The 17,536-nt window shown below is 43.2% G+C and overlaps 1 protein-coding gene across 1 annotated transcript in view; it reads left to right on the top strand.

Moving 5' to 3' along the window:
- The first annotated feature begins 352 nt into the window (after positions 1 to 352).
- Positions 353 to 17,536, top strand: part of LOC106588418 (glutamate receptor ionotropic, kainate 5) — a 34,510-nt gene continuing 17,326 nt past the window's right edge. Inside the window, exons 1-8 of the mRNA XM_014177375.3 lie at positions 353 to 2,823; positions 4,101 to 4,265; positions 5,304 to 5,401; positions 8,238 to 8,403; positions 10,378 to 10,556; positions 11,771 to 11,824; positions 14,135 to 14,296; positions 17,375 to 17,527. Of these exons, the coding sequence (XP_014032850.1) occupies positions 2,715 to 2,823; positions 4,101 to 4,265; positions 5,304 to 5,401; positions 8,238 to 8,403; positions 10,378 to 10,556; positions 11,771 to 11,824; positions 14,135 to 14,296; positions 17,375 to 17,527 (1,086 nt within the window). The 5' untranslated portion in view covers positions 353 to 2,714. The remainder of the gene's footprint in view (positions 2,824 to 4,100; positions 4,266 to 5,303; positions 5,402 to 8,237; positions 8,404 to 10,377; positions 10,557 to 11,770; positions 11,825 to 14,134; positions 14,297 to 17,374; positions 17,528 to 17,536) is intronic.

The following is a 17,536-nucleotide window of genomic DNA, read 5'->3' as shown; positions in this document are numbered from 1 at the left end:
TTCCAGGTGAAGCTGGTTGAGAGAATGCCAAGAGTGTGAAAAGCTGTAATCAAGGCAAAGGGTGGCTACTTTGAAGAATCTGAAATATATATTGATTTGTTTAACACTTTTTTGGTTTTTGATTCCATATGTGTTATTTCATAGTTTTTATGTCTTCACTATTATTCTACTATGTAGAAAATAGTAAAAATAAAGAAAAACCCTCGAATGAGTAGGTGTGTCCAAACTTTTGACTGGTACTGTGTGTGTGTGTGTGTGTGTGTGTTTATATATATATATATATATATATATATATATATATATATATATATATATATATATATATATATATATATATAGTAGCAGGCTCAAGGGTGTGGGGTTTCCATGTCACCAAGTTCAATAACAAAACATGCACCAGTAGCACAAATAGAATGCAAATAGGGAGTTTATTAGGGATTTTAGTACACTGGGGAAGAAGGGGGAATTCACCAATCACCTCACAGTCCACAAGCCGTTCTTGTTGTTCGTTCCGTTTTCCAGGGGTAATCCTCACACCCGGGTCCTTAGCCAATCTGGTCCAGTACCCAAGGGGTGTAGTCCGACAGTCCAGGTCACAACGGGTAATCACACAGATATTGTTCTCTCTTCTCCCACTCTTCATATAGCACTTTGTTCTCTCCTTACTCTGCCCCTTTGTGCAGGCTGCTTCCTCCTTTATCCCCAAGCACTGCCCCAACGTCCACAGCCTCGCTTCGTTGGGGCAGGAAGACCATATAAGGCTCGGGGGTGGAGCCAGAGACCTGCAAGATATCTCCCCTCAATAACCCCTCCCCTCACCTCTCTCTGCTGTCTGCCACAATATATTTATAAAAAAAAGATATATGGGGGATTGGAAATGATGCAGACAATTACATTGATAGAAGCCACAATCTATTTGCAAAATTAAAACTGATGCACCCCTAAAAAACATTAAAAAAAAAACTTTCAGTATTTGTGGGGCTATCTTCTTCCACATTAGAGTAGTTTATGGCAACTACTTTTTACTTGAAAGGCAGAGCTAATGTTAACTCAAGTGTTTGCTTTTTGAACTTCTTTAAACTGGACCAAAAACACTTTCAAAGCAGCAGAAATAATGTGAGGTAGATTTTTATCAGGACCGTATTGTTTAACACGGTAAAGAGCTTTCAGATATGATTTAACGATGAGACAGCTCAATGTTGATATTTGCCATTTTATTCATAGGAAAGTAACTCATGTTTGTAATCCCCTCTTGATTTAAAGGGGTAATCTGCAGTTCAAACAATAACAAAGCCGCCACACCACCACTGTTTTGGTAAACAGCTGAGGGATGGGTCTGGTGATATGTAACCACTCAAATTCATAGACAGAGCTATGGATGCAAGGACTTACCATCGATGAGATCAACACAGTTCTGACCATGTTCTGTAAACAAAGCATATCATGTGGGTTCTGATGGGGTATGACAGTTTAACTAAGCTCATGAGGTGTTTAGAAGTTCTACTCTTCAAGAATCAATGGCTATATGTATCATTCATTTAAAAGTCCCCAAAAATGTATGTGCCAATCGCAGATTGCCTCTTTGAGCTAAAGCACCCAGAGGTGCAGTGTTTTGTAGCAGTGTACTGTAACAGCAGGCGCACTACACGGCACCACTTATAGCCTAGCGGAAGCTCCAAATTAATTAGGATCGTTATAATATTTATTTCTACCAGGCACCATTTCTCATTTTCTCCTACAATTTGTACCGTGTCTATTCCTACTATATTTTCTGTCACTCAGTACAGCTGTCTCGTGTGCTCTCTCTCTTCCTCTAATATTAGCTCAGTTCTCTTTCTTGATCTATTACCGCTCATCTCACACTGTCTTGCCCTCCTCTGTCTCTTGCCTTGTCAGCCTGTCCTACTCAACTCTTTCAATTTAAATTCCTTTTGGAATCCAGTTTAAATGCATGCAGGAAGGCGTCACTGTCAGGACAAATAAACATTTAGCAGGGGTAACAAATCAGACAGTTGACAAAATAACTCACTGTCCAGAGTTAAGATGAAGTTATGGGATGTGATGGAAGTATATTAGATTTGTTTTTACCCCGTGGCTACTTCCTGTGTTCAGTTATGCCGGCCCTCCCTAAATCTCACTACTCTAGCTGTAATCTACTTTGAAGATTTTTACACATTTTGCCATCCCTCCTCAACTAATTATCCTATTTTTCGATGCCTTTGTCTCTCCTTTTTTTCTCTCGCTCCATTTCTCTCTCTCTCCTGGCTTCCCCTATTTCTTACTCGCTTTGTGCTCTTTAAGTTTTCCTTGAGTGACTAATTCTGGTAGCCATGTGAGTTTCTATGTGAGTGTGAACTATCTGTGTGTGTGCTGCCTCCTTACCTCTGAAATATAGACATGAAGTCCTGTGGAGCATCTCAATTACATACTCCACAAGTCCTCTCTCCTCACCTCCTTAAAACCCATTGGAGTAGAAGGTCAGAGGGGAGGGACCTCTGGCTTGTTCATCCAATGGATTTTAAGAAGGAGGCGAGGGGAGAGGATGCGAGGAGTATGCAACTGAAATTCTCCCCTAGTCAGGTGTGTATCATATCACTTTGCTCCAGCCATATATTATGTCATATAGTTGTATATTATGTTATAATGAGTCCTCCCGTCCAGCAGGTGGTGGACCAGGCAGCCAGAAGACCATTCTCCATGAGGAGTAGTGGAAGATGCCGGCTCTGCCAGCGCTGCTGCTGTCGATTTACTTCCTCTTCCTGTTGCTGACCATGGCCCTGCTCTCTTTCACCCAGGCTCCCGCGCTCTCCTCCGTCAGAATGGGTGGGGTTTCTACTAGTTACCACAGCCACAAAGCTCTGGATAAGAGCGTCTGCTAAATGACTTAAATGTAGAAAATGTAAATGGGCTATATCATAAAAAGGCATGAAAACTAAAATTAGGTATTTGGTCTTAATTTAAGGTTAAGGTTAGGGATAAGGTTAGCAGTGTGGTTAAGGTTAGGTTTAAAATCAAATTGTATGAAGATAAATTGTAGAAATAGGCAGGGTATATGCCTTTGTGGCTGTGGTAACTAGTGATGACCGAACGTGTGCGATGGGATCACATCATCATGGCTGACAAGGCCATCTACTCCTCAATGTCTTTACCAACTGATTGTGGTTATTGACTTGCCATTTTGATTAATGCGATTATAGTTCATCATATTTACCATATGTATATATATTTTTAACCTTTATTTATCTAGGCAAGTCTGTTAAGAACACATTCTTATTTACAATGACGGCCTACCAGAAGGCAAAAGGCCTCCTGTGGGGACGGGGGATGGGATTAAAAATTAAAAATTAAATAAAAAATATAGGACAGAACACAGGACAAGAGGACATGAAAACACAGCATGGTAGCAACACAACACGGCAGCAGCACCACATGGTAGCAGCACAAAACATGGTACAAACATTATTGGGCACAGACAACAGCACAAAGGGCAAGAAGGTAGAGACAACAATACATCACGCGAAGCAGCAACAACTGTCAGTAAGAGTGTCAGTAAGAGTGTCTGCTAGCACAGGAAGCTGCAGTGCAGTACAGTACTGTTTACAGTACATTGTTCTATCAATGTCTCCATGGATACACATACTGTAGGCTAATTGAAGATCAGGAAGATAAGGCTTGGATCAGAGAATGCCTCATTCATCAGTAATTGTAATGTAAACAAGGGTCGTTACCATAAGGATGATAGAATAATTGATGAACTCATTTGGTTATGTACATCTCGCTGACTTCACCGATGTGATCATCATTCAGTGATCCTCCTAAATGTCAGACGACAGGTTGTCCACTTTTCCCCCTGAATAACCTTTCCTTGAAAATGGCTCTAGCCTGTGTGATTCTCTGTGACTCACCCCTGTCATCCATTTCGCAGATGGGTTGAATGTTAGTCAAAAGGTCAGCCTTATTGGAACATAGATCAGATAGACTTATTTTGAAAGGAACGACAAAACCCAACAGTGGATTTGAATCCATCTGCCCCCGGGTCTGGTTTTTCATGCTCCTTTATCTTCTCGTCTATCTTTCTATCGTTCTATTTATCCCCCCAGCGGCCATTTTGGACGACCAGTCGGTGTGTGGGCGAGGGGAGCGGCTAGCGCTGGCCCTGGCCAGGGAGAACATTAACAGTATTTTTGAGGGCCAGTCCAGAGCCCGGGTGGAGGTGGACATCTTCGAGCTGCAGAAGGACTCACAGTACGACACCACCGATACCAGTAAGCATGATTAGTACAAACCATTATTTTCTAAATTGAGCTGGATAGACATTTTATTCATTCAAATGTGACCGACGGGTTTCAAACCCAGGTCGAATCCTGAGCTAATGCCAATGTTCCACTTACTGTCAACTATATCTGGATAGATACTTTACTCGTACAAATTTGACAGATTGGGTTCAAACCAAAATCTCCTGAGAGCCACAAGACTGTTAGCCCTCTGAGCTAAAGACAAGACATTATCTCAGAGGAGCTAATGCAAGTCTTCTGATCGCAGGCATGGTTACTCATCACATGAGTTACACCGACATACACTCACACACTTACAGTGTACCGCCGACAGAAGTTATTGTCTTGGAGAAGGACGAATTGACCGAGTAAGCTAAGTGTGTGTGTCCAAGATCATTCTTTTTCACGTTATAGCCTTTTGTACTCCCACCATCACAAAGGGAGGCAATATGGTAGTGGGTGTTAACAGTTGCTCTTTAAACAGTGAGTGATCCACAAGTATTCACGTGCAAACACACACACACACACACACACACACACACACACACACACACACACATACACACCACAGGAGGTTGGTGGCACCTTAATTGGGGAGGATGGGCTTGTGGTAATGGCTGGAGCAGAATAAGTGGAATGGTATCAAATACATCAAACACATGGTTTGATGGCATTCCATTCACTTCGTTCCAGCCATTATTGTGCCCCTTCCTCCCCTCAACAGCCTCCACTGATACACACACACATTGCTGATCTGTCTTGGATCTGGGAGAGCAGGTTTTTCTGAACAGAATAATAACACTCATCTCCAATAGACAGAGTGAGGATTTAGATTGCCGTTATGGCTCCAATTAATCAAAAGTGTCCGGCATTGACTCTTAATTTGATATATCATCCAAGAACTGGACCTCGTCCAAGACATTGACTCTTCCGTCTTGCTGGTAAATTGTCTGTCTGTCTGTCTGTCTGTCTGTCTCTGTCTCTGTCTCTGTCTCTGTCTCTCTCTCTCTCTCTCTCCCTCTGTCTCAGTGTGTCAGATATTGCCGAAGGGGGTGGTCTCTGTGATTGGCCCCGCCTCCAGTCCTGCCTCAGGGTCAACTGTCAGTCACATCTGTGGGGAGAAGGAGGTGAGCTAGTTATGTCCTCTAAACCACATTCACACTGTTACTCATACTATATCCCCATACTCCCATAAACCACTACTCCACTACTTGTCTGCTTACTGGATGATTACCGATCATTGAAAGGACAGGATAGGTTTCGGACATTTTGTTTATACCTATCCTGCTGGGGTTACATATTAAGGAAATGTACTCTCCAATGTTGTACGGCGCTGTTATTTTTCTGTTTTTGGCCCGCCTGTTAGCTTACACAATTCTTGCCATTCTCCTTTGACCTCTCTCATCAAAGAGCTGTTTTCGCCTATGGGACTGCCACTCGTTTTGCCCATTCTAACGTTCAATTGAACAGTAACTGAATGCATGGATGCCTGTCTGCCTGCTTTATATAGCAAGCCAAGGCCACGTGACTCACTGTCTGTAGGAGCAATCCATTTTCATGAACGGTTGGTGTACCTAATAAACTGGCCGGTGACTGTATGTAGCACTGCAATAAATTCAAATCAAACTTTATTTGTCACATGAGCCAAATACAACAAGTGTAGACCTTACCATGAAATGCTTATTTACAAGCCATTAACCAACAGTGCAGTTCAAGAAGAGTTAAGAAAATATTGATCAAATAAACTAAAGTAAAAAATAATAAAAGTAACACAGTAATGAGGCTTTTTACAGGGGGTACCGGTACCGAGTCAGTGTGCGGGGGTACAGGTTAGTTGAGGTAATTTGTACAAGTAGGTAGGGGTGAAGTGACTATGCATAGATAATAAACAGCGATTAGCAGCAGTGTACAAAACCAATGGAGGGGGGGAGGGGGGTCAATGTAAATAATCCGGTGGCCATTTGATTAATTGTTGAGCAGTCTTATGGCTTGGGAGAAGAAGCTGTTAAGGAGCCTTTTGGTCCTAGACTTGGCGCTCCGGTACCGCTTGCCGTGCGGTAGCAGAGACAACAGTCTATGACTTGGGTGACTGGAGTCTCTGACAATTTTATGGGCTTTCCTCTGACACCGCCAATTATATAGGTCCTGGGTGGCAGGAAGCTTGGCCCCAGTGATGTACTGGGCCGTATGCACTACCCTCTGTAGCGCCTTACGGTCAGATGCCGAGTAGTTGCCATATCAGGCGGTGATGCAACTGGTCAGGATGCTCTTGATGGTGCAGCTGTAGAACTTTTTGAGGATCTGGGGACCCATGCCAAATCTTTTCAGTCTCCTGAGGGGGAAAAGGTTTTGTCGTGTCTTCACGACTGTCTTGGTGTGTTTGGACCTTGATGGTTCGTTGGTGATGTGGACACCAAGGAACTTGAAACTCTCAACCCGCTCCACTACAGCCCCGTCGATGTTAATGGGGTCCTGTTCGGCCCGCCTTTTCCTGTAGTCCACGATCAGCTCCTTTGTCTTGATCACATTGAGGGAGAGGTTGTTGTCCTGGCACCACACTGCCAGTTCTCTGACCTTCTCCCTTTTGGCCGTCTCATAGTTGTCGGTGATCATGCCTACCACTGTCGTGTCATTAGCAAACTTAATGATGGTGTTTGCTTTGGGAAAAAGCCTCTGCTAAACGGCATATGTTTTAAGTCCTTTCAGGTCAGTGGATATAAGGGAGAGGAGACGTGGAAACAGTTCATGTTGGGACACAGCCAACACCACTCTAGGAAATGTCCTCTCTGACCTCTCTCGGTCATAGTTTAGTGAACTCTGTAATGAGTTAACTGTGGCTCATTCAGTTCGAACCTGCATGGTCACACTTCGGTCATGCAGAGATTTGACCTGGTTAATACTCCTTCGTTCACTAGCTACGATAATGAATCAGTCTTAAACCATGGTTAGATGACGATCTCTCGTCATATAAATCTGCAACTGGATGCTGTCAATCATCTACTAATGGAAATCTCTTCAGGCATTTTCAACCAAAAAATTCACATTACACACTTTATTTCAGTACGGGCCAAGCAGCATCTCATCCCAGGGGCGAAACATTTCAGACCTGGCCCTTAGCCAGATTAAGTCAAACAGGGTTTAAAATCTCGCCATAGGAAGAAAATGCAAATGTGAAAAAATGTAGCCTGTTTACCTTGGAGTATTCTATGGATGAAATACCAGTATAAAAACAGCTTTTGCTTTGTTGGGTTGAATTAGGTTGAATATGTCAATGTGATGGACAGAGCATGATAATAATGTCCAGGGTTAAAGCTTGAATGCTTAAATGCCCAATGCAGCCGTTTTTATCTCTATATCAAATAATTACCTTACTGTAATAGTTCTCAAGCAAGGATTTTGCTAGGACTGTCTGGGAGTGGTCTGAGTGACAAGGGGAAGGGGGAGAGATATGTAATCTGAAAACTAGCTGTTATTGGCAGAAGTTTTAAACTCACTTTGTTATTGGTCTATATGAACTTATACTGCCTGGTGATGTCACCAGGCAAGCCAAAACTCCACCCATGCAAAACCTGCTGATTAGAAGGTCCTGTGTAGATTATATTTTCAACCAGCAACTATCAGGAAATATCCCCAATCAAATGTTTTCCCACTTTTACAGTGTTAGTTTCATCAGCTGTTGTACAATATGATACAAAACACAGGAAAAACATCATTTTGACTGCACTGGGCCTTTCATTTACCACCCAACCCCTTCCTCTCCCTTCCTTTACTCTTTGTGTATGATATGATAATAATAATTTAGCTTATTATAGTATACACAAGTATGATAATAATAATCTGTTATTATCATACATGACCATCCTTTTATAACATACTCACATAAACAATTATGAACACTTCCCATGACCAGTTCGTAATGCCTAAAAGTGCATTTATAACACCTTATGTTGCCTGCTGTCTCAGATCCCTCATGTGAAGGTGGGCCCGGAGGAGACGCCCAAACTACCATACCTCCGCTTCGCCTCGGTCAGCCTCTACCCCAGCAACGAGGACCTGAGCCTGGCTATAGGGGCCATCCTCCGCTCTTTCAGCTATCCCACCGCCAGCCTCATCTGCGCCAAGGCAGAGTGTGAGTGTATGCCTCAGGGTGTCTGATACTGCATTCATGTTCCTATAGTTCCCTACTTGTATAATTCCGTACTACGATACCTCCCTACGTACACATTTTGTGGAAAGGGTTCTACATGGAACCCAAAAGTGTTCTATCTGGAACCAAAAAAGGTGCTATCTAGAACCTAAAATGGTCCTTTGAACCATTTTTGGTTCCAGGTTGAACCATTTTGGGTTCCAGGTAGAACCCTTTCCACATAATATTTTACATGGAACCAAAAAGGGTTCTACCTGTAACCAAAAGTGGTTCTACCTGGAACCAAAAAGGGTTCTCCTATGGGGACACCTGAAGAACCCTTTTGGAACCCTTTTTTCTAAGAGTGTACAGTCTATTTCCTTTACCTCCATACATCAACTCTCCACGGTTACGGTTTGATCTGAGCGAAGGTTGAGTGCGAGTGCAGGGTGTTGGATACTGCGTTTGTCTCATGCTTCTAGACCTTGCCTATTGTTGCGGTATCACCTGTGTGAGGGTGGAGAGTGTATAAGAAATTATACATTGTATACGTTGTCAAATGAGATGCCCTGCTTTGCTGTTTTCCTCAATGTGCATGTTTACATTTGAGTCATTTAGCAGATGCTCTTATCCAGAGCGACTAACATGAGCAATTAGGGTTAAGTGCCTTGCTTAAGGGCACATCGACAGATTTTTCACCTAGTCGGCTCTGGAATTCAAACCAGCGACCTTTCGGTTACTGGCCCAATGCTCTTAACCACTAGGCTACCTGCCGCCTCCATGCTCACGTAATCCTTTATTTAGCCGGTTCAAGTAGTCCAAGTAGGTTCAAGTAGTGCATCGCTATTTGTTGAGGTTCATGTATTGTGTATGTGTTTTGACGCGTTAGACTTGTCAGCGTACAGCCAATGCCCCTGAAGCTTCACCAGAGCAGTAGTGCGTGTCATTTTGCATTGGTCTGATGCTCCTCTCTCCAAGTAATACAACTCCAACAAAGACCCTGAACTGTACAAAAGTACTCCAGTAGCTCGAAGCCATTCATACTACCCCTCTATCACCCTCCCATCAGTCCTCCTGCGCTCCAGGGTCCCCTGCACACAGAGTGCAGCCGCCCAGCCAGTCCAGGTGGTGGATTAGCCCAGTTCCCCTCCAGAGTGGATTATGCCTTCCACTTATGAGCTGCTGCTCTACTCGACTGCTCAGGTCTAGGCCAAGGTTGGGTGTGCCGAATGCATCTTTTAACAGTCCGCGCCACCCTCCCGCTTTATGGAGCCCACTGTTTTCCACTTGGCTGGTCTGGTCTGCGCTCCGTGTAACGTTCTTTCGCAAAATGGTGTCTATTCTTTCCTCTTCCCTTGGTTTTTCTTGTTTTATTTTCCAGTCGGCTATTTTTCCACTGTATTGGTTTGTCTGTTCCCTGTTCAAGGCCCAGTTCAATTCCAGTCACCCTATTGTTGCGATTATCAAGGTCAGGCTTGTGATAGACTTGGTTTTGGATAGAGTAACTCACTGGTCACTGAATGTTATAAAAAGGGGTAGGAAGTAAAGATGGACATGTACTTTCTGTCCAGGGACGAAGATGAGGATGGTCCTCCTCATTCATTTAAGGAAAAAGTGAAACAATTTAACACGTTCAGAAATCCTTCTTGTAGCTCAAATGATACCTTTTGTTACACACCTCACCTAAATATCTGATTAAACATACTGGTAACAGAGAATGTGAAAATATGTGTTAACAGCACCATCTAGACATGTACAATTACCTTCTGGTTACCAAAGTAGTTTTAAAGTTACTACCCAACATAATATAAAGTGATGGGGGGACAGAGAAATAGAGCAAAATATCATGTTTTTTCCGATAGCAGTAATCAAAATGTATTTTGAAATAGCAATACAGTGCTATAGTACTGTTTGGTTGAGGTATCACAAAGTATGTGTTTCATCAAGCCTCTGAAGTGCTCCGCCTCCACCCCGTAGGCCTGCTGCGATTGGAGGAGCTGGTCCGGCGCTTCCTGATCTCCCGGGAAACACTGTCCGTTAGGATGCTGGACGAAAGCCTGGACCCCACCCCCCTGCTAAAGGAGATTAGAGACGATAAAGTGGCTACTATCATCATCGACGCCAATGCTTCCATCTCCTACCTCATCCTCAGAAAGGTCAGGACCCTCACCAGGCTACAGTCACAAAGACAACTAACAACAGTGTGGTCCTCTGTAGCTCAGGTGAAAGAGCAAGGCGCTTGCAATGCCAGCATAGTTGATTTGATTCTCGGGACAACCCGTACGTAAAATATATGCACGCATGACTGTAAGTCGCTTTGGATATAGGTCCTGCTAAACGGCATATATTAGTATTATATATTTAAGCAATAAGGTCCAAGGGGGTGTGGTACACAGTATGGCCAATATACCACGGCTAAGGGCTGTTCAAACATGACGCAACGCAGAGTGCCTGGATACAGCCCTTAGCCGTGGTATATTGGCCATATACCACAAACCTCCAAGGTGCCTTATTGCTATTATAAACTGGTTACCTAGGTAATTAGAGCAGTACAAATAACTGTTTTGTCATACCCGTGGTATACGGTCTGATATACCACGGATGTCAGCCAATCAGCATTCAGGGCTCGAACTATCCAGTTTATAATGTAGTTTAAAATCTTTCAAAGAATCATGTAGCACTTTATTTGAAGATTACCTAGAGCTACATCAGGACTTCATAACACATGTATAACTCATACATAACACATTTGCAAGCAGTACATAAACATTCCATAAATGCTTATGTCAAGTTGATAATTGTATCATAGTGATGTTACCATGATATAATTCATCTACTTGAAGGTGTTGACATGAGCATTTATTACATTCAATAAATGCTTAAGCGCTGCTTATGAATCTGCTATGTATGAATTATTAATGTATTAGCAGATCCTTATGTAGGTTCGCCTTGCCCAGCTCAATGTCATTCTCTGCAGTATAACACATAGCACCATTTATCCTACTCAATATTGTGGCCAGAAGGCACATTATATATGTATGCTTTGAAATGATGTATTATTCTATTCTGTAGTCTACTGGTGGTACTACCAGTGGCGCCAGTACTGTAAGCTATGTAAACGCTAGATGTAGTGTTCACGTATGCTATGTGTATGCACGTGTAATAAACTGTCAAAAATAGCGGATATGCGCTGTTAGCTTTCAAGGTCAAAGCTCTACATGCTAAACACCTGCTCATGTGTCTAAAGCTAGCAAACGTGTTACCTGAATGCCATATGATAAAGTTACTGCATCACCCACAGTCCAGTGCAATTCAGTGTATCAGCACTGTTACAATGCCCCCCCCCCCTCTCTCCTTTTCCACCCCTCAGGCATCAGAACTGGGGATGACATCAGCGTTTTACAAGTACATACTCACCACAATGGTAAGAGCATACCAATCAAAATTCTCCTCCTCTCCCTCTCCGTACCCTACCCACAATCCTGTCTGCTCGGCCTGTGGACGGCTATCGCGGCAGACCTCATCTGAAATGCATGATGGGAGTGCATCGCTTGTCATCATTATTTCTGTGCCCGGCGCATGCCCTTGTGCGAGGTGACTTACATAGCTAGTAATATCTTCTACATCTTATCCCGTCCCGTCTACAGTGCAGGGCATTTTTGCTGTGGTACTTACAAGGGGTGCACGCCTCACACACCCATGGGAAAAACGGCAGTTCCCTGAACATTGGAGAGGGACCAGAAATCTCAAAATCATGACCCTTTTCAGTTTCATAGCTGAATGGCACGCCGCTCTACTGTCTGGAACTAGAACCATTGGTGTCCTGCCTCCGGGCACCAAAACGTTGTCCCTGTATTGGACCATGGTCTCCTTACTGTATTCAGCTACTGTGAGACGCTGTGGTACCGTTGCTACTGTTGTCCAACTGCAATCAACTTTTCCAGAGCCGTATTTCAGATATGCTGTATTTCAAAATGATTTTAAAAAAGAAGAAAGATGTACTTACTTACTACCCTTTTCTACCCCTATTCCACACTGCTATCTCATACCTCACTGTCAGTGGCGGTCAATGCCGTTCATGAGCATGGCCTTATTTCTATTACAGCATGTTGGATGACTGTCATTCATATTCCATTCACTCAGTTCAATGTAACAATGATAGGTTTAGGCTATAGCATGATACAAACATTTTCCCTATACCCATCATGAGGTTTCTACAAACTCGCCTATGAATGAAAGTATACAACATAGGTGCACACAGGTCGAGAGAATTTTGCGATGACAGACAGTGACGCATGGACAAACAGTGACACATTCAATACCTCCTTGCACACTCTTGCCTGCAACTAGTTTATCTTGGGTGTAATCATTAGTCCAATAGTTGCAAATGAGAGTTTCTATTGGACAAATTCAGGTATTTTTATCCCCGTTTCATTTGCTTCCGTTTAAGAAAGGTTTTTCAACAGAATCGGCAGAAGGAATACACATCCCTGATCATGCATAAACACAGTTCACTTTCATAGCAGCCATGTTGTATTCCTTCTCACCTTTATGCACTCTCCTCCTCTCACCTTTTCCCTTCGTTTGTGGACTTCAATGAACAACACATCAGCTTTATGTGGCCAGGCGAAAAACCTTTCCAAGCCAAACCATGTCATAACTGCTACACACAGCCTACATCGTTGTCCCCATATTTGCCAAAGTAACATCCTAGTCAACATAGCTAATAGAACTAATGCGTTAGTAAACCCGCTACAATCATGCAGTAACGTTACAGTGTAAGCAGTTAGGCAATATATTAATAAAACCAAAAGCTTACCTTGACTTGGAAGAGTTTCAGTGTTGTGTTGGATAGTCATAGCCAGCTAGATAGCATCCCTCTGTTTGAGCCGGGTGTTTGAGTAATTAAACTAGCTAGCTACATTTGCTAGCTAAGTAAGTGAAACTGAAACTGAAAGTGAAAAAATGACAATCTCTCTCTCTCTTGCTTCTCCTTCATTTTTGAAGAAATTAATTTGTTCAAAACTGTTCAACTATTGTCTTTATCTCTCTTTGAGTCAACTACTCATAACATTTTATGCACTGCAGTGCTAGCTAGCTGTAGCTTATGCTTTCAGTACTAGATTCATTCTCTGATCCTTTGATTGGGTGGACAACATGTCAGTTCATGCCGCAAGAGCTCTGATAGGTTGGAGGACATCCTCCGGAAGTTGTCATAATTACTGTGTAAGTCTATGGAAGGGGTTAGAAAACCAAGGGCCTCCTAGGTTTTGTATGGAAGTCAATATACCAAGAGGAGGACGGAAGCTAGCTGTCCTCCAGCTACACCATGGTGCTACCCTACAGAGTGCTGGTGAGGCTACTGTAGACCTTCATTGCAAAACAGTGTGTTTTAATCAATTATTTGGTGACGTGAATATATTTAGTGTAGTTTTATTTAAAAAGGATCACTTTTTCAATGTAATACCATTTTTGTTTTGGTGAAATTCACTGAGGAGGATGGTCCTCCCCTTCCTCCTCTTAGGAGCCTCCACTGCTCACTGTTGAACAATCATTTAATTGACATGACTGGGGAGGGGGAAAACACTAACATTTTCCCCTACCTGTATGGTTTAGCTAGCTCTCTCAGATTGTTCACTCCCAAGCCCCTCCCACCTTCTTGTGTCAATCAGGACTTTCTCCTGCTGATATTAAACTAACTCCCGAGCCCCTCCCTCCCTCTTTTGTCAATCAGGACTTTCCCCTGCTGCGATTGGACGACGTGGTGGATGACCAATCCAACATCGTAGGTTTCTCCATGCTCAACAGCAGCCATCCCTTCTACCTGGAGTTCATCAGGAGTCTCAACCTGTCCTGGAGGGAGGGCTGTGACCTCAGCCCCTACCCCGGCCCGTCGGTGAGAACCGGAATCCTTGTATGTGGTTGTACTCATACACTATTACTGTGACTAACACTCATACTCATACTCACTCTCTTTCATATACTGTACTCATATACTCTCATATACTGTAACTCATATCTTCTTCAAACACTCATATATTGTGTAGTCTTACTGTCACTCATATACTAATTATTTAATAACACTCATACAGTGAGGGGGAAAGGTATTTGATCCCCTGCTGATTTTGTACGTTTGCCCACTGACAAAGAAATGATCAGTCCATAATTTTAATAGTAGGTTTATTATTTGAACAGTGAGAGACAGAATAACAACAACAAAATCCAGAAAAACGCATGTCAGAAATTTTAGAAATTGATTTGCATATGAATGAGGGAAATAAGTATTTGACCCCCTCTCAATCAGAAAGATTTCTGGCTCCCAGGTGTCTTTTATACAGGTAACGAGCTGAGATTAGGAACACACTCTTAAAGGGAATGCTCCTAATCTCAGCTTGTTACCTGTATAAAAGACACCTGTCCACAGAAGCAATCAATCAATCAGATTCCAAACTCTCCAAGGATGTCAGGGACAAGATTGTAGACCTACACAAGGCTGGAATGGGCTACAAGACCATCGCCAAGCAGCTTGGTAAGAAGGTGACAACAGTTGTTGCGATTATTCGCAAATGGAAGAAACACAAAAGAACTGTCAATCTCCCTCGGCCTGGGGCTCCATGCAAGATCTCACCTCGTGGAGTTGCAATGATCATGAGAACGGTGAGGAATCAGCCCAGAACTACATGGGAGGTTCTTGTCAATGATCTCAAGGCAGCTGGGACCATAGTCACCAAGAAAACAATTGGTAACACACTACGCCGTGAAGGACTGAAATCCTGCAGCGCCCGCAAGATCCCCCTGCTCAAGAAAGCACATATACATGCCCGTCTGAAGTTTGCCAATGAACATCTGAATGATTCAGAGGACAACTGGGTGAAAGTGTTGTGGTCAGATGAGACCAAAATGGAGCTCTTTGGCATCAACTCAACTCGCCATGTTTGGAGGAGGAGGAATGCTGCCTATGACCCCAAGAACACCATCTCCACCATCAAACATGGAGGTGGAAACATTATGCTTTGGGGGTGTTTTTCTGCTAAGGGGACAGGACAACTTCACCGCATCAAAGGGATGATGGACGGGGCCATGTACCGTCAAATCTTGGGTGAGAACCTCATTCCCTCAGCCAGGGCATTGAAAATGGGTCGTGGATGGGTATTCCAGCATGACAATGACCCAAAACACACGGCCAAGGCAACAAAGGAGTGGCTCAAGAAGAAGCACATTAAGGTCGTGGAGTGGCCTAGCCAGTCTCCAGACCTTCATCCCATAGAAAATCTGTGGAGGGAGCTGAAGGTTCGAGTTGCCAAACGTCAGCCTCGAAACCTTAATGACTTGGAAAAGATCTGCAAAGAGAAGTGGGACAGAATCCCTCCTGAGACGTGTGTAAACCTGGTGGCCAACTACAAGAAACGTCTGACCTCTGTGATTGCCAACAAGGGTTTTGCCACCAAGTACTAAGTCATGTTTTGCAGAGGGGTCAAATACTTATTTCCCTCATTAAAATGCAAATCAATTTATAACATTTTTGACATGCGTTTTTCTGGATTGTTTTGTTGTTATTCTGTCTCTCACTGTTCAAATAAACCTACCATTAAAATTATAGACTGATCATTTCTTTGTCAGTGGGCAAACGTACAAAATCAGCAGGGGATGAAATACTTTTTTCCCTCACTGTATACTTGTTACTCATATCATTTTCTCATACACTGTCACATACTGTTACTGCTGTCACTCATATACTGCTACAGTAATTTACTCATATACGGTCAGCTAAGTATGTTTCTTGTGTACTCTCTACTGCTAAGTTATCCACGTGCTGTTACCCGTATACTCTCGACTATGATAACTTATACTGATATAGTATTATATATTTTATACTATAACAGTATAATGACATCCAATTCTACATTCTCACTCATACACTTACTCGTACGTGCAATGCCACACCTTTACGCGTACATTTCTAGGTCATACACAGCGGAGGAGGCTGGTGGGACGAGCTATAGGAGGACGGGCTCTTTGTAATGGCTGGAATGGAACGGTATCAAACCCATCAAACATATTGAAACCACATGTTTGACTCCGTTAATTCCAATCCAGCCATTACAATGAGCCCGTCCTCCTATAGATCCTCCCACCAGCCTCCTCTGATAGACAGACTTTATCACTATTCCTTTTGACACGGTCAAACTGCCAGTCAAAGTACACATATTGTCATGCTGTCACTCACGATCTGCGTTATTCACACTCTGCCAGGTTGACTGATGCCTGACCAGATGTCATTCCTTTTTAAAGGGATACGTTGGCATTATGGCAATGAGGCTCTTTATCTAGTCAGATGAACACATAGATACCATTTTTATGTCTCTGCGTGCAGTTTGAAGGAAGTTGCTAACTAGCACTATCACAATTGCTAACTAGCCTTAGCGCAATGACTAGAAGTCTATGGGTATCCTATGGGTATCTGATACCCATAGACTTTCAGTCATTGCGCTAATGCTTGTTAGCATTGGCTCGCAAAACTACCTCTAACTTCCTTCATACGAGACACAGAGACATAAAAAGGATATACACGAGTTAATCTGACTCTGAGGAAGTAGATAAAAGGCCTCATATCCAAAATCCTGAAGTATCCCTTTAAGGTTTGATTGAATCACACAGCTTTGGCACGGACCACAGTGCCACCTTGTTGACTGAGTAGCGTTACATCTATCCCAACGTTTCTTACTCTTTTTGTCTTTCTTTCTCTATCTCGAGCTTCATGCCTGCCTCACATCTTTCTCTCTTTTTCTGTCTTTCCTTCTCTCGCTTTCCTTCCCTCCCTCCCTATGTCTTTCTTACTCTCTCTCACATTTGTATCAACTATCCTCTTATTCTCTGCTTCCCTCCCCTCTCTCTCTCTCTCTCTCTCTCTCTCTCTCTCTCTCTCTCTCTCTCTCTCTCTCTCTCTCTCTCTCTCTCTCTCTCTCTCCCACAGCTGTCGTCGGCTCTTATGTTTGATGCGGTGCATGTGGTGGTGGGGGCGGTGCGTGAGCTCAACCGGAGTCAGGAGATTGGAGTGAAGCCGCTCAGCTGCACCACTCCTCAGATCTGGCAGCACGGCACCAGCCTGATGAACTACCTGCGCATGGTACTAACA

This window comes from Salmo salar, chromosome 27 (assembly GCF_965601325.2).
Source record: "Salmo salar chromosome 27, fSalSal1, whole genome shotgun sequence".
In the NCBI taxonomy this organism is placed as follows: Eukaryota; Metazoa; Chordata; class Actinopteri; order Salmoniformes; family Salmonidae; genus Salmo; species Salmo salar.
Note: the sequence above shows the minus strand (reverse complement) of the source record. Positions and strands in the feature narration are given on the sequence as shown.